This window comes from Anser anser, assembly GCF_964211835.1.
Source record: "Anser anser genome assembly, chromosome: 16".
NCBI lineage: Eukaryota > Metazoa > Chordata > Aves > Anseriformes > Anatidae > Anser > Anser anser.
Genome location: NC_139737.1, coordinates 4,933,541 through 4,950,483, shown reverse-complemented (window position 1 = coordinate 4,950,483; position 16,943 = coordinate 4,933,541). Strand labels below are relative to the sequence as shown.

General features: G+C 42.7%; 1 protein-coding gene across 7 annotated transcripts in view; it reads left to right on the top strand.

Moving 5' to 3' along the window:
• The window catches only part of PHACTR3 (phosphatase and actin regulator 3), a 112,884-nt gene that overhangs the window by 57,712 nt on the left and 38,229 nt on the right, over window positions 1-16,943 (top strand). For 5 of the 7 annotated variants that reach the window (XM_083801778.1, XM_083801777.1, XM_083801775.1 and 2 more), the window contains 5 exons: window positions 449-526; window positions 4,656-4,838; window positions 9,364-9,567; window positions 13,136-13,400; window positions 14,380-14,627. In XM_083801778.1, the coding sequence (XP_083657904.1) occupies window positions 449-526; window positions 4,656-4,838; window positions 9,364-9,567; window positions 13,136-13,400; window positions 14,380-14,627 (978 nt within the window). The remainder of the gene's footprint in view (window positions 1-448; window positions 527-4,655; window positions 4,839-9,363; window positions 9,568-13,135; window positions 13,401-14,379; window positions 14,628-16,943) is intronic. The other 2 variants (XM_083801776.1, XM_083801781.1) reach the window with 1 other exon arrangement.

The following is a 16,943-nucleotide window of genomic DNA, read 5'->3' as shown; positions in this document are numbered from 1 at the left end:
GCACTGCGCACTCTCGCTGGTCTTCAGGGATGTCCCAGGAGATCAGTAAGGAGATAAACTCATGTGCTAAGACAGAGTGATGTGATTCCCTCCACTTGCCCGATACCCTGAGGAGTGTCACGGTGAGGGACATCACCTCCTGAGGCAGCTCTAACATCTTGCATCAAACAGCACAAGGGCTGTCATACCCCTGTTATTCTGTACTCAGTGTGATCAGGCAGCAGGTTAAATCATAAATCTCAGCTCTACATATGGGTGATTTTACTATTTTAACAAAAGAAAGGGGACAAAACAGGCTGACCAGTCCATGCACCCCCAGAATTTCCTGCAGTTCTTTCCAAGCACGTAGTAGTTGAGACCAGAGGGAATTTCCTCATTATAGCTCTCATTGAGATATACAAATATTCTGTTGTTAACTGGTGCTGTGTCACGCTACTACTTCTTGCAGTGCTGGAGAAGAAGATGACAGCACGACAAGGTCGGGATGAACTCATTAAGAAAGGCCTTCTGGAGATGATGGAACAGGGTAAGGAAAAACTTTTTTTCTTTATTAATCAAATCTTTTTCGGTACAATCGGAAATGGAAGTATTCAAAAGAAGAAAACTAACAATCGAACAAATAAAAGGAAGATCTTAAATCCAAGCACATTAAAGAAAAACTGCTTAATATCAAATTCTTCTGATTCCTCTCTGATGTAATCAGTCCATACAGATTAAGTTTTGATGGTTTATCACCTTGAATGCAACTCCAGCTTCACTGGATTTTTACATGGTGTGAATGTGAGCTGGTACGTATGCAATTCCTCTAAACCTAGCTAAATCTGACTGCCAAGAATGTCAGCTTAAACTGGTGTAAATATAAACTTAAACATACAGATGCATTCAGCATGGAAGCTAACGTGTACAGCCCATGAATCCAAATCTCATTAAATGATACTAATCTGACGTTAACAGCTGTCTTTCCGGTAAAAAGAAAAGTTTGCGTCAAAGCGTATTGCCATCCCGTGTGCTTGTTATTCGCGTGGAAAAGTGAAGCATTTGGTAGTGGCATTTTAAAGTTTTCCTGAGTACAAATCAGGTTCAGCAGAAGTCACTGAATGAAAGATGATGAAGTGTCAGAAACACGCACAAAGGTCTGTGGTTCTGTATAGCCCTGCTCCAAAGTCCTGGCAGATGCTCAAGGGACACAGAGATCTGAGTGACCACTCTGCAAGATCAAGCAAGCTCCCAACATTATGGACAGCATCCCAATTGCCACTTCCACCTAAACAGAGATTAAAAAAATCCTTCTTTACTTTGAAAACTCTATAGCAGAAAGCACTGTCATGAAGACTGGCCTTTTAAGTTTGACCAATCTGGTAGATAGAAATGATGTTCTTTGAAACTAATAATTGAGTTTCTTTGTATAAAACGAACACCGTGCCTATAAATAGGCTGTGGGACAATACTCAGTGATGCTATGCTGGAGTGTAACTGTGCAACTGGAGTCAGAAAAAAAGCATTTTAAACAGGATTTCTTTTTCGTTGCAGTAAAGCACTTATATTATTTTATTGGATATATTTTAATATGAGTTTTATGTTCAAGCTACAAAATCTACCAAACCATCAGCTTATTCTAAACTGGAAGGTTTTAGAAGGTTCATTTTTAATTCCTGTCTATTGAGCTCTTTCTGTCTCTCATTCTAGACAATTAGTTGTCCTGTCAGCACATCAGCACTACCCAATAGGAAAATATACCCCGTATCTGCTAAGGGCATGGAATTTCCCCATAATCTATGAATTTGAAAGCATGGGTGTGTGAGCATTATGAAACAGCAGTAAAATAAAACTTCTATAGAGCACCTTAAACTGTAATAATAATAGTGAGTTGATAAACCTTTTGTATGCATAAAGAACTGGTGGGGAGGAACACAGAGGACGCTAAGTTGCAAGATCATTTTAACAAAATAAAAATAGTTAAAATAAAAGAAACAATGATAAGCTGCATTTTCACAAAGGCAGCTGCAAACAGACTCTCCAGCTTCCTCTGCCTACCTGTCTCCAGTGAAACTGCACAGAGCTCCTGTGAACATCACACCAATTTACAGTACCACCCCGTGCCCAGAAAGGAAAGCATGGCTAACAGTCAGTTGAAGGACATTGCAGCTGCCTGCAATTTATTTTTCTTCACACGAAGCGTTGTGAATCTCCAGGGTTATTTTATTGTATTATCAGTAGAAGCAGCTTATTAACTGGTATCAAAAATTGACCCAAATAATTCTCAGTAAATGATTAGTGCCCTACTTGGACGGAGCTGAAGTGGCAGCAGTTTCACAGTTAAGTCCTCATTTATGCGGTAAGTTGCAGCTGTCAAAGCAGCAATACTATGCTAAAAAGACTACAGTAAATCCTTAAATCCCTCTATTTCATCAGGCTCTACTCCACTTCCAGAGCCCTGGCTCCTGCTCCCTTTCATTAACAGTCCAAACCGGGACGAAGCTCTAGTCTGAGAAACGTGCAGACCTGCTGCATGCGTTCACAACGGCTGTGCCCTGCTCCAGCTTCACAGTGCAAGGTCTGTCAAGCAGCATTTTGAGCTGGGCTGAGTGGCTCAGAGCGAACCATGAAGCTCGCAGAGAATCTGCCTCAATCTGGGAGCAGCCCAGGGTGAAATTGCACCGTCCGTGCTTTGGTGATGAGTCATCCTAACAGGTTATGTCACCCCTTCTCCTCGCACAACCCCGAAACGCAGCTGCCCAGACATGCTGCGCAGACCAAGGTGCGCAGCTGGGCCCCTTCTGCCCCCCTCTCTGCTCACATAAACACCGAGCTGCCCCTTCAAATCTCCTGGATGTGAAATATGGCTTCACTCGGTTATAGGCTGCAGGGTCTGGCACACAGTGAGATTCAATCCCAAATAAATCCCAGCCCTGCTTCTTCTGATTACTTTGCAATTCCCAGGACTATCTGCTGCTTTCCTTACCAGGGGATCTGAGGTCTGTGCTTTCTCCCACTCCCAGCCTCTCTCTAAAATCAAGCTGGGAACCACTGCCAATCAAAGCAGCACGTCCACTTTGATCTAAGCACAAGTTGCTCCCTTTTGACCGAGACCATCACTGCTGTGAGTGTCAGACGTTCCTCAACAGAGGGCTGTCTTCTGCTTGTCATTACTTCATTAGTCACTGCACTTCCATGGCCGGGATCCGAAGGAGCTCTTGTCTCTGTCTGCAGCTCTGTTGTGGCACAGCTGTCAGCAGCTTGCCTGTCTGAAGGATGCGAGGAACGTGTGAAGCAGAGTTACCTTGAACACGCTTAGGGAGCTTCCCCCAACATTTCTCCCCATTGTGAGCACAAAACCGCTCAGATGTAGCTGTGCACTGAGAGGTAAGGACTGCCTGTCAAGTAACGCAGGCAGCTGTTAATACACCGATGATTATGTATAGGCTGCCTTCACAATGAGCTGAAATGTAGGCAATGAACTTTTTCCCCCTCCCCTTCCCTGTATCATAGCAACTGTGCTACTGCAGGGGCTATTTTAAGAACAGTAACTTTTCACCAAACGTGATTATGAGGCAGACTGAGTGAGCTCAGCGTACAAAAATACTGCATCCCTTCCGCAGCATCTCTGGGCCAAAACCCGATACCCTTTCCCCAAAAGGGCAATAAATTACTCCACAGATTGTCCAAATTGTATTAAAAAGGGGTATCTACAAGTGCTAGCTGTTTTAAATCAATGTTCAGGAAACTTGTCATGATATCATTGCAAGAAAACATAGCCCTGTCACGAGCTTCCAGAAAAGAGTGTCTAGGGCTGAGAAATACAAGGGAGGAGGTCAGGGTGGACAGCAGACGTGGCCATCAGCATGGAGCACTGGCTGCAGTGCGAAGTAATTGCTTTGATTTGCCACAGTGGTGTTGATCTTGTAAATTCTGGGAGAGTCGTGCAGTAAAAGGCTAGTTTGTATTCTGAGGAGTCTTGCCGGAATAGGAGAACGCTAGAAAAGCTTCAGTCATCAGGATGCGTACAGCTGCAGGGATCACTGGCACAAAAATCTTTCAGAGTAAGCAAAGGGAGCAGTTTCTAGATCTGCATGAGGAGGGATTTGAATTTCTGATCAGCTCAATCACACAAGACATGCTTTTTAAAGCTGAGTAACTAATGCTGTGCTCAAACCTACACTTCAGTAGGGAATACTAGCAGCCTTGTCCTCTGCGATGCTCCGGGATTACTGCTGGGGCAGCTGGATGGCAGCATGCTGTGCACGGAGCCTGACAACTCGGACATGTCAGAGCAACCTGTGCCTGTGCTACACGGGAGCTCTGCTCACGAAAGGAACTGCCTCCTCTCCAGCACGCCAGGTGCTTCCAGAGCACAGTGGCCTTCTTGTACAGGCACAATGGCCATTTGCCTGGGCTGCTGGGTGCCCACAGAAAAAGATGCCTTGTCTAGAAAACAGGGTGTAAGTTAGTGTCCAGATGGGCTGGTGTCCATGGGTTTACATTACAGATGTCAGCACTTTTAGAAATCAGGTGCTGCTGTATGACAAATCTCAGTCTCCTAACCACTTACTGAAACTACTTGCAGCTTTGAGACTCTCTCTCCCAGAGAGGATGGCAGGGGGTTTCCGCTTTCACTGCTCATGGTTTAGTTAAGATTAAATGATTTGGTGTTGTAGATACTGAAGGCAAAGCCTGCACTGGTGACGATGCCACAAGAGCAACGCAGAGTGACCCTCCAGCTCCTGTGTGCCAGGCACTTGACTCTGAAGAGATGCAGCAAGAGAGTACAACAGCAGCCACAACAAATGTGACCTCCCTTGGTGAGGAGCTGCATTTGGATGAGCTGAAAGAAGATGCAGGTATTGGATAAAAATGTTTTTAAAAATAATAAAATGTTAAAAGATATATTTATGCTGAGCTGCTGCATGAGCAATCATATACACCAGTGGCAGGCAGTCTGAGCACCTTGTTCTGCTCAGCTTCCCCATACCAGGTTAGCAATCATTATTTTATAAGTCATTTTTTTGAGACTGCTACCAAACTGAGGGACCACACAAAGCTTGGCATAATGGGATTAGTTGGATTATGAGACAATCCAATCTTGGCATGGTGCCCCTTTGGTATTAGCAGTGACTGCTGTGAAGATGAAACAAGCTTCACTCAAACTTCTGTGCCAAGGCTGAAGTTGCCTGTCGTGGCTCAAGGAGCAATGTCCATGCACAACTTGCACTATCCATCACCCTGCAAATACAAGTGCAGTTCAATGTCACGAGTACAGAAAAATTACACCAAGCTCCTTTCGTGCAAAGCTCATCTGTGAAGCAGTTCAATGGGACCAGAGCAGCCAGGGACAGCCCAGCTTCCTGACAACCAAGAAATGCATAGGTCCAAAGATAACGCTTGATCCTAGGCTCTGAGGAGTGCTTGCTGATCTTCCTGCCCATCCACTCTGGCCAATCCTTACGCCTTCCCCAACTGCCTTTTTTTTTTTTTCCATCCTATGTGCACATGCCCCATGCTTTTTAGGGTCCTATTCCCCACCTGCTGGGTGTGACAGAGTGATGCTGCCCTCACACTGCTTCAGCAGCTCAGAATGGAAGTCGTCCTCTAAAGGGTTTTCATTTTCTTTGTTTTATCCTTTCCCATTTCTTTTTCCAGTCCTTTCCATCCCCATGACTCACGCAATTTTGTTCATTTTTGCTGTTCTGCTTTTATGTAATATTGCTTTTCTGGCCCATTTCTAGCCCCACTCCACTCTACTCTTAATAGATTTGAAAACAGAAATGCTTCCGTCTCCCAAAAGGTACTCCCCATTCTCATGTTTGCTCATCACAAAGATTTTTTTATAAGCATAGCAACTCCTTTCCATCACCTTTGTTTCAACTATGTATTATCACACTGAGAAATATCCCAAAGCACTATATGTGGGCTTCTAGAGATTTAGCCTCTCTTGTGTCTTAAAATAGAGGAAAAATAGAGGACTAGACATACACAGTTTCTATTAATACATGACTTTAATGATGTTTCCTTTCTATTTGATCTCTACAGAGTGTTTGGTTTGTACCACTCTAAAAATTCATCAGGGTAAAACCCACTCATTTCATGTTTCTTGTTCAGTGTTTTAGAACAACCAGATCAAGATCTTGACCAGAATACCTCAGGCACTGCTATTACTAGCAGCGATAGTCTCTCCTAGAGTGTTTCATTGAGCAAATTGCTCTCTGAAGTTCTAGTTATCATTGGGACAGACTATCCTGGAAAGATGGCACTAAAAATGCATCATATATTTAACATTATGGCTCTCTAAAAACTAGTACTACAACTTAAAATACACCTCCCACTGCATTCAAAATTGTGTACCGAGGCTTTCCAAATCATCCCAATTTCTTATGTTCCATTCTAATGTTAGTTCTTTTTATTGTCTCCCTGGCATAACCTTTCCTGCCTTCTACATTTCTTTTCCTCCCTCAGAGGTATCATTTCCCAGCTTCCAGAAAAATAACAGCAGGATTACCTTTTCCTGTCTCCCTAGTCTGTGAGACTACTATTTGTTGGAATTCCTCCTTCAATGGGGGCCTCTGGCTTTTAAAATAATTTCTGTGCTAATTTATCCCTCTATCCACCTGATTTTACCTTAGGAGTTCATTGGGTGAGAAGGGACTTCAAAATTGTTGGAGTGTATTGTAAAGTTTATCATAATGCAGAGCGTATTACAACACCTGTGTCCTTGAGCTCAATCTAGGTCTCCAAGGCAGTAGGTGTCTTTCTACAAGTTTGTATAAATATTTGACCAGCTAGAAACAAAAGGAAGATATTTGCTTCATACCCAATACGCTGTATTTCATCCTGATGATGTGGCATGAAGGTCAGGAGGGGAAGAGAATGGGACAAAAGGGATTATTTGTAGAGCTCATGTTTCATTAACGCAGAAGAAGAACAGCCTAGGCAGAACCGGGGCAGTGTTCCCCACCCAACCCAGCCAATGGGCATGGGGACAGTCCCAAGGGAATGGATCCTACCTACCTGCCAGGCGGCGCTTTGACAAGTGGCTCTCTACGAATAATTAGCTACTCTGCCAAGGAGTCTAGTGCTGAGCCCTTAGAATACGTTCAGCAGGATAACATTCCCTCTGCAGTACGAAATCTGTTAATAGGTTTGTGTACTCAAGACTCAGGTCTGCCTCAGACTCTGAGTCAAACGCGCTGTTGTTACCAAAAACAACCACGGGAAAAAAAAATAGAAGCAAACTGTTCTTTGCTGGGACTGTAAAATGGACATTTTTTTTTTTTAGACAACAGCACACAATGACAGTTTGTTTCTGTGATAGTGCTCTGAACAGGATGCAGTTCCGAAACAAAAAGATGTTTGCCAGAGGCCGAGCGTGTTTCAGATCCGCCTTCTCTACAGGCAAGGACCCGCTACGGCTGCTCCTCCGCCTCGGTGCTGCGCGGCCCCTCGTGGCACAGGCAGGCCTCCTGATTGCAGTGAAATTACTGCCAGCAGAAAGGATCGCTCAGCTCAGGGGAAAACATCCAAATATGACTAATTTTCCTGTCACACTACTAACATCTACTGGAGCTCTTGATCTTTCTATAATGTAACCTATTAGTGACTTAATTTTTCTCTTCTCCTTTTCCACATTTTCTCTTCTATGCAGCAGGCACAAAAACACAAATTGATGTCAGACTAGAACAAAGCATTTCCCTAGAAATGTATATTTTAAAGAAAATTATTTCTTTTAATAATTTAGGCAACCATCACATAAGACTTTCTTATCAAGCCAAATTTCACGAGAATCCCTCTAATGATGTGTATTTATTCCACTTTCCTGTCTTTCTTGAATGACAAATACTCATTCCTCCACTTCTAGGCGCACTCATTAATCTGTTTGTCAACAAATTAAATGCTATTATCTTGCCAATGCTATTGTTTCCAACTGTCTAAATGCTCTGATGCCTCCCCATGCACTGTGAACATAAGAATGCTGAGAGAGAGAGCTTGTATTCCAAACAAGACATAAAACTGTGCCAAGAAAAGGTTTGTGATGTGGCAGCTGTGGGTACGCACTTCTGTGAGATTTTCAGAGATGCTCTGGAATGGTTTGGAGGGAAACATACTTTGCTTTGACAATCCAGGCTGCTAAAGGGTGCGGGATTTACCATTTCTCCAGCCCAAACCGTTTGGACACATCTCCTGCTGAGGGGAAGATTTAAACATGGATCTCCCCATTTGGAGGAGTGCTCCACCTGCTGGAGCACTGCTGGGCCCCTGGTGGTTGGACGTGCTGTTTGGGGTGATCTGCCCAAGTCGCTCAAGCCTGTCTGTGCCTCCCACGTACACCAACGCAAATATTGGTGTGATCTTTGTACACACATGTACAGAGTGTGAGAGTCAAACTGTGAGGCACTGGGCAACTTTAAGCACTGCCAGAGTCAGCTGGTACCTGAGCAGGATTCAAAGATGTTAACCCTGGACCTCACTGAAATTCCACGCATGCCCTGCTTCAGCTGCTTGCCTTTCTGGATCTGTTCCCCTGTGCCCTCATCACAGCCAGCCCAATTTGACAAACTGCTTGGTGATTCAGCCTGTACTAACTTTAAGAGCTAAGTGCTTTTGCCATCTTTCAGGAGACAATCCTGAATTGAGCACTGCTTCGCCACCTCAAATTAAGGCTTTGGTGATTGAATTTTTTCTTAAGTACTTCATCCATTCTCTACTCTCTATTCATCCACTTCATCCATTCTCTATTTTCTGCGCTAGTTGCTGAGATCCACTGGTAAATCTTTTTATGACAGACTTTTCCTGGTTATCAACTTTAGCCTCAGGAAAGGCTCAGCAGTTCTGGAGTCAGCTGCAGTAGGATGCAAGTTGAAGTCATATATTAAATAAGATAAAAACTAAATTGCGAAAATAAATGTGTACAACAATTGGAAAACCAGCTTTCATGTAATGTTACAGGGTTGACAGTCTTTGCCCTATGGCTGTATGTTCCTGGCACTCACTCAGTAATGCTGTGCCATTGCAACTGCACCACTGTAAGAAAATCTGCCATTGCAGTTCTCAAAGGTTGTTTTACGTTGCTGTCCCCATTATTAAAAAGAGAAAAGGAAAAAAGGCTTAAGGGAAGGAATGGAAAGTAAGAGAGGCTCACCAGTTTTCTCAAGAACATCAAAACTAACATTTCTTCAATATTCTCAAACATTTTATTCTTTACCTGCTTTGGCTAGTTGGCTATTTCACACAATAATTATTTCCAGTAAGGTAAATAAGTGCTTCTAGCTGTGTACCATATGTTCTGTTTTTCTGAATGTTTCTGGCATCGTCTCCTGGCCTATCAGTATTATTAACTTCCCTTTCCATTAATTTTACTCGTCTTCTTGCTAGCCAAGAAACCTTCAGCACCCATGGAAGAATTAGAAGATGCCAGTCTGCCAGCATCTGAAGACAGTCCACAAGCCTTACTCATTTCTGAATCCACAGACTCTCCCCAGAAGGGGACAGAAAGAAACCCAGCACAGCTTCCCAGCCCTCCATTGCTCCCAGCTCCACCGCCTAAGGCAATCTCCAAAATCACCAAGAGTGTAACAGGTCAGTCATTACCAGTCAGGGAAGACTTCCCCACCCCTTATGTTTTGTTCACCTACACAGCACAGTATACTATATTTTTTCTTAGATCCTTTTGCAAGCCTGTTGTTGCCTACTGTGAATCAGGCTGGTTGTGGTTGTAGTGAATGATAATGAATTTCATGAACTGAGCGGTTTGGTTGCCTGATAACAACGCGCTGATCTTTGTACTTCAAACATATATACATATTTGGATCTCCCCGAGGATTATTTAGTTTGAGTCTATTGCACTAAACACATGTAAAACAAATCAAACCAACCGCAAACATCTGCTGAATCAGATGCTCATATCGATATGCCATAAAACACAAGGAGATTTAAATGTTTTCATTACCTAGAATCCCGCTGGATAACAGTACAACAGCCACAAGCCAGTTCAACTCGATAGGCTCTGTAGAGGTTTCTGTCTGCAGGTTCTGCTCTCTAGGGTAGGCCTAAACTAAAGCTATGAAATCTGGTCTAATTACACAGAATGCACATAAGTGATACACCTGGCTCCCACAAAGCAATCCTCCATGCCAGTCTTCATTGAATGTTTCAACAGCAATTCCTCTGGGCCTGATTTTCTAACGTATTGCCAATGTTACTACATTTTCCAACATTCTGGCACTACAAAAAGGGTGTTAAAGTGAATATGATTTTAGTTCGTTCCAATTTTAGGGCCCCTACGTATGGTAAAAGCAGTTAACAGGGTCTTACTGCAAATTAGAATGAAGTCTCGACATCTAAATGCCAAACCTGTTGGGTATTTAGACTTTTAAATGACAGCCATTACCTCAGCCCTGATTTGCATCCCACTGGCACAAATAACAGGGTTTTTCTAAGTCACCAGGAAACAAAATATCAGAGGGACACTGATGTGACCACTGGAACTCATAGAAAATATTGGTGCTTTCGATCTTTTAAATGAACAGGTATTTGTTTCCTATGGAAAAAATCCTTATTTTGACCGTGTTTAGAAGCCGTAAGAGCTTAAGCGGGACCTGGATTCAAGACAGTATCATACCAGTGCTTCCTGGGAGCTGTTGTTCAGATTGCCTCACCATTCTCTGCTCTGAGTCAGGCTCTCTCCTGCCTCTTCCATCTTGCAATGTGAACAAGCACAACCAGGACACTCCTTTATCACTTCTCAGCTGATGAGAGAGTCATGCTGTGCTTGAGATTCAGGCCATTCGGAAAAACTAACCTGTAGAGGGTAACAAGATTACAGAACCACCAGGCACTTTACAGTACCTAAGCACTTCCTCTACCACCCAGGATATTCCAGGTTTTGGTATTTCATCCTCATCTAAATTTCCCACAAAGAACAACTCAGTTTTCTCAATGACTCCAGTAACTATAGACCTTTATTCAATAGTGATTATATGTTTATTTATTTTTGTTTGGATGTGGAGGCAGTGGTAAGTTAAAACTAAACAAATACTGTCAGTGAGTGAAAGAGGATACAAATGTATGGGGAGGGAGAAACAAAGAGCTATTATAAAAAGAACAGCAAGACAAAGAGCTTGAAAAGCTCTTCTGTGTTTGGGTTTTTTCCCCCTTAACAATGCTAGAGATGCTGTTAGCAGAGGAGTGAGGAATAAGCCAAGCACCAATTAATCACAGAGAGAGGGGGAACAGGGCAAGGTGCCAAGACATCACTTTGCAAGATTATTCACTGAACAGCTGTTATTAGGATGAATAAGGTGTGATTTAGGGAAACTCTCAATATTGGCCCAAGCTGCAATGAGGACAAAATTGGCCTTTGGCCCATTCCAGGAACAAGCAAATACAAAGATAAAGTCTCCTCCCTTCCTGCTTTAGGGTTGAGCTGAATCCAGGTTTCTTGCTCTGAGAAAACACTGCAACCCTCTCCCATTGTGCAGAGGGAGAAAGTGATTTAAGAGGTGCTCTTTCATCCCCTCAGGCCACAATTTAAAAGACAACAATGGATCATAGATGTTTTCTATGCGTTTCTACAGTAGCACGTAACCAAAACTCCCTTGTATGCTGAGAAAACATCTTTACTTAGCACAGGTTGGCCATCTCCTGGCTGTAGAAACTACCCTGATCACCTCCGGGCTGGGAAGGTGTCTCACTGCCAAGGCACAGCACACTGGACACCTAGACACTTGGAGAAATGTTCCTGTTCTTTCAGACATTTTCAGATTTTAAATAGAGTAACTTTTGGATCAGCTTGACCCCTGCCTGCTTGACCCCTCCCAGATGCATAAAAAGAGGGATTAAACTCTGGCCAGTGATCTTGGTTGGATGAAGAGAAATGTGCAAAAATGCCTTCCAAAAATTAAAAATTCATGAGTTAGACTTCTCTTAGAAAAAGCAAGGAGATTATACCATAGATGCAAATCTCTTTGCTGAAGGATGCTCTCCTCTCCACCCCACAAATGTGAAAAAGAGGCCAGTGTTGCTACTCTCAAATTTCTGATGTTTGAATCTGGTTGTGGCTGCAGGAGCTCTCCTCCCACTTGTGCTTTTGCTATTGTCCTCAATAAATTCTGCTCTCCGTTCTCACAGTGAAAATAGTAAATATGTTCTGTGAAAACAAGTTTGTACAAGGGCTGTACAGGCTGTATCAGTTTAAATCCCTATTTACAACACTAGGTGGCAACAAAATAAAAGAAATACCCTCTTGTGTGACGACGTCACATTGGCTTTCTACACCCAGACTGAACTGTTGCAATAAACAGCACCATGTGCCAGAAGGTTGGGCCTGGGTTATATGGAAAATGGGGAAAAAAACTGTAGAACAGAAATACTAATTGACATCTTTTCAGGCCAAATGTTCAGGTATCTTAAGAAAGGAAAACTATCAAACTTACAATGAGAGAAATGTCTGCTTTGGACTCAGGTGCTAGAGAAATGTATATAACGAAGTCTAATTTCCAATAAAATGCTTATGCAGCATAAAAACCTGAATCTAGAGGGTAAAAATTATATATTAGCTGAATCTACCCTTTGTTTTCTCTTCTTAGTGCTCAGTACGCCATCTATCATTTGGATTTCATTTGGCAAGTTTTGTTAGGCAAACGTTATACTATAATAATTTTGGCATTTCCTCAACTGGCATATGAAAGACAGAGGTCTAAGCTGCACAGCAATCACAGAGGAGCAGATAATAGAAAGTGGTACATTTTGTCCGGACTGAGAACCACAGTGCATAAATTTTAATACCGTCTGCCAGAGGCCAGCAAAGAAAGCACTAGATTGGGAAGCTGCCGCAGCACAGGCTGTTGGCGGTTAGGAGGAACAGCACTGATGATCAAGAATGCAATGATGGGCTGGAAAAAAGAAGAATCTGCGTGGGGAATAAGAGGGAATGGGGGAAGCATCTATTTTTCTAGATCAAAGATCTAGATCTGTGCAGTATGAGCCTTTTGAATTCAGATGGTTAATCAGCTTAACCAGTTACCTCTTAGCAAGAAGAAAACATCACCATTTTCTTCTGTTCAACAGAAGAATTAGTTTCAGTGCCAGCTCTATGCGCCAAAACACAAGCAGCATTGCATGACCTCTTACCCTCGTGTTTTGACAGCAGGAAGCGACACGGATGACCCAGCCATGAAATCTCCTCCTTCCACTATCCTGAAGAATTATGTAATTGTCGGTTCCTCCCAAATCTCAGGACAAGCTGCTCTCTTCCATCCCTCTGGCCAGAAAAGCTCTGATCCCCACGTCAGAGGACAGGTAACAACGCCGACCGGCTCCCCCCACCTGGCTGCCGTCCACCTGCCTTTACCTCCCAGCAGAGTCATTGAAGAACTGCACAGGGCTCTGGCCACCAAACACCGGCAGGACAGGTACCTGCAGCCTCTTGGCTATACGGGTGCATGGGAAGAGTCATTCCACTAAATCATTTTTCTTGGTAAACATCCTTCCCCTGTTATTAGCATTTTATCTATCCTACGGCTTGAGTCTGTTTTCTTCTTGATGTCATTACTTTGAACATCTATCCCTGGTTAAAGGGCTTGATTTGGCAATTACTTTAAAGTATGTTCTTCCTTTATAAAGAGGCTACTGTGACATGGAAGGTGGTATTCAACAGGTAGAATTATTTGATAATCCTTGACCTACTGCAAAGAAACTCTCCCCAAGAGATAACAAGTTGGATAGCTAAGGCAAACAGTGCTGTAAATATGAGTACTACATAGATGAGAAATGCTATTTCACTGTCTCTTGGTTTATACACGAGCATACATGGTATTCATTTTTCTAATACAAATGCTTGTATGGGAGTATGTCAGGTATTTTATCTGGTTTTCATTATAAAATCTCCTCTGTATTAGAGAAGGACAGAGAGAACCTTTCCCAACAGAGCTTTGGAGCTAAGTTGGTAACATTTCTTAGCTCCATAGCAGCTATTGTCATGGGGAATAGATTCATACAGTATCATTTCCAGGCCCTGTTAAACCTTTGTCATGATCATAAAATATCAAAATGGTAATATTTTATGCGTTGTATATTTCACATTTTGAGGACATACTGTCTTTTTTTTTTTTTTTAAATCAGTACAGTATTGCACATGGTTATATATCAAAGACATATTAGTCTCTACCTTTCTGTACCTTATTTTTATGACAAAGATAGGAAAGTAGATCCATAATAGACATTATCAACACAGTCTTGAGGATGCTATTCCTTGTTGTCCAATACTGAACTCTCTGCTTTGGCCTTTACGAGCTACAGGCCATTCTGGTCATTCTCCTATAATGATAAGTTCCTACTGTGGCAATAAACCAGTTTTTTGTAAAAACTGGGCTCTGCACCTTCCACCCACAGCTTCCACGGAAGAGAAAGCAAAGGCTCTCCAAAAAAAAGAGTAGATGTCCGTCCATCCAGAACGTCTAGCATGGAGCGCAACAAAGAAAAGGAGAACTCACTGGGTTACAGCAGTGACTCAGAAAATAAGCGGAACTCAGTTAAGGAGTCTGATGAGAACAAAGAAAACATGATCATGAACTCAGAGCTCAAGGAAGACTCTGTTTTTTATCAGGATGAAGAAGTCTTGAATGACTCCATTATTTCTGGTAAGGGAAGTCACTTTATAATACATACTACTGTAGCCTAACGAATGCTCTAAACATGGGAGCGTGGAACAGAAAATATTGAGCAGTGTAAATTCATTCCTCTGTTGGCACATCAGCTTTTCTAAGGAATCTTAGTGAAGATCTGAACTTATGTTTAAGTCATAGGGACTGTGATCATGCCTGTTTGGGTAGGTACTGCATAATAAGATGACACAGAGTTATGCTGAGAAGTCAATGTATCAGTATGCTTTACCCTTTTGGTGACTTATGTACCCTTCGTACCACTACATAAGAGCAGCAGCACTTGCAGACATCTCACTGCACCTTTGTTTTCCAATAGCACTGTATTAAATAAGTAGCTCTTTGAAACCTTTCAAAATTAGAAGATGAGCCCATAGCTTTGTTTAAAAATAACCTTACTCTCATGTAGCCTAGAGCTGATAACTCATGTGCGCAAGGTCTTTCCATCAGTGTGCAGTATTCAGATTTGCCTTTTGCTTGATAGAAAGAACAGTAAAAATACAGGAAATTAAATGTCAGGATTCAATTGAATTAAAACAGGAACTTTTGTCAGGAACCTGCAGACCAAGCATGAAAAAGGTGTGAATTTTCAAAGCATTTATTGTTGACCTAGCTGAGCTGTCATAAATTGTGTAACAGGCCACAGCCAAGATCCTGCCTGAGATAGCTTGGTCATGGGACACAGTGGCATTGAAGGTGTCTTACTGACAAAAATAAATGAGGGTATTTGCAGATTCACTTTCCACTGAGATAGTGATCAGGAAGGATTTTGTCTCAGGGTGCTGACAATGGATATGGAGAAAAACTAGTTTGGGGCTTTATTTCCTTTTTCTCCCTCCCCCCCCCCCCCCCCCCCCTTCTTCTTGTTTTGGTTTATTTGTTAATTTTAATTCTGAAACATCAGATACGGGTTTCTGTAGGAGGTGGAATAACAGAACTGGCCACCAGTGGGCCAGTCAGGATGAAAAAGGACCAACTAACCAGTGTTTCCCGGCATGTCTTCCTGAAGGGGGTAACATCACCTCCCTCCTTTCATTTTGTCCAGCAGGTATTATTTTTCAGGAATTAAACCAATTGGTCAGGCATGGGGAACAGCTCCTTAGACTATCAGATCAGCTTAATCCAGATCTCTTGCATTTTTATTTGGTGAAATACCCTAAAGATTAATCAGTGCACAGTGCATATGGACCATGGGAGTGGCTATAGCATAAGCCTTTTAGAAATCCTAACATCTGGATGAAGTGAGCACAGCTTATCCTGTGGGTTGTATGCTCTCCGGTCCTCTAATACCACAGCAGGATTTGGGTTAAAGTTGAGGTTTTTCAGATATGATTTGTAGTATTAATTTCACAAAGTAGTAGACTTCCTAAGTGTGCAGCGGAGCAGCCTGGGAATAGGCAGAGCCCCGAGGAACAGCTTCATTTTACTTTGTTTCAAGCAAAACATTGCATTATTCCACCTCACTTTGAAATACAAGCCTCTATGGAACACATTGAGCTAGCTTAAGTCAATGGCTCCACAGCAGCTTCAAAAGCTGACTTCCTGCAAAAATGTCCAGTGTTTTATCTGCAAAGCATAAGTTTCAGCTGACCTTCGATGGGATGAGGACAGTAGAAAATGAGCTCTGACCTCATCTGTGCAAATAATCACTGTGACTCTAGCCCTTGTTCTCCCATAATTCAAAGATCAGACCTAGTATGGCATGGCAGGTAGTTTTATAACAGCCTGATGGGAGCAGGCTCATACCTCAGCTGTCACTGACAAATAGGAAAATAACCATTTAGGGCACATCTCAAAAAAATAAATAACGTGCACATGTAGATCTTCCTTGTTTCCTTCTAAGGAGCTCTGCACAGAGACATTCATGTGTGCTGTACGGGGTATACATATTTTGCTTTCAGTGCACCCAAGATGCACTTCAGTGCCTGTAAATCCACTCCACAGCCAGCCAGCACATGGGCAGTATGTCCAGCATGTTCTGGAGACATCAGACCTACTGTGCATGTGCAGTCTCTCTGCAACAATCTCCTGACATGACCAAGATCCCCTTACTGTCTGTTTAAAGTTTGCAGGTGAAATTGAGGGCATATTCAGGGATACCTGGGAATCTGCCAGCCCCAAACATGTTTCAGGTTGTTTCCTGAAGGAGTTCTGTTGGTTCGTGTGCTGTACAGGTTGAGCAATGCGAACACCCGTTTTTCTCCCACTCCAGTTCTGGTGGTAGCTTGAAAAAGCTCGACAAAGTCCCAGGCCAGTGGCTCAGTGATCCAATGCTTCTGATGGAGTCATATAATC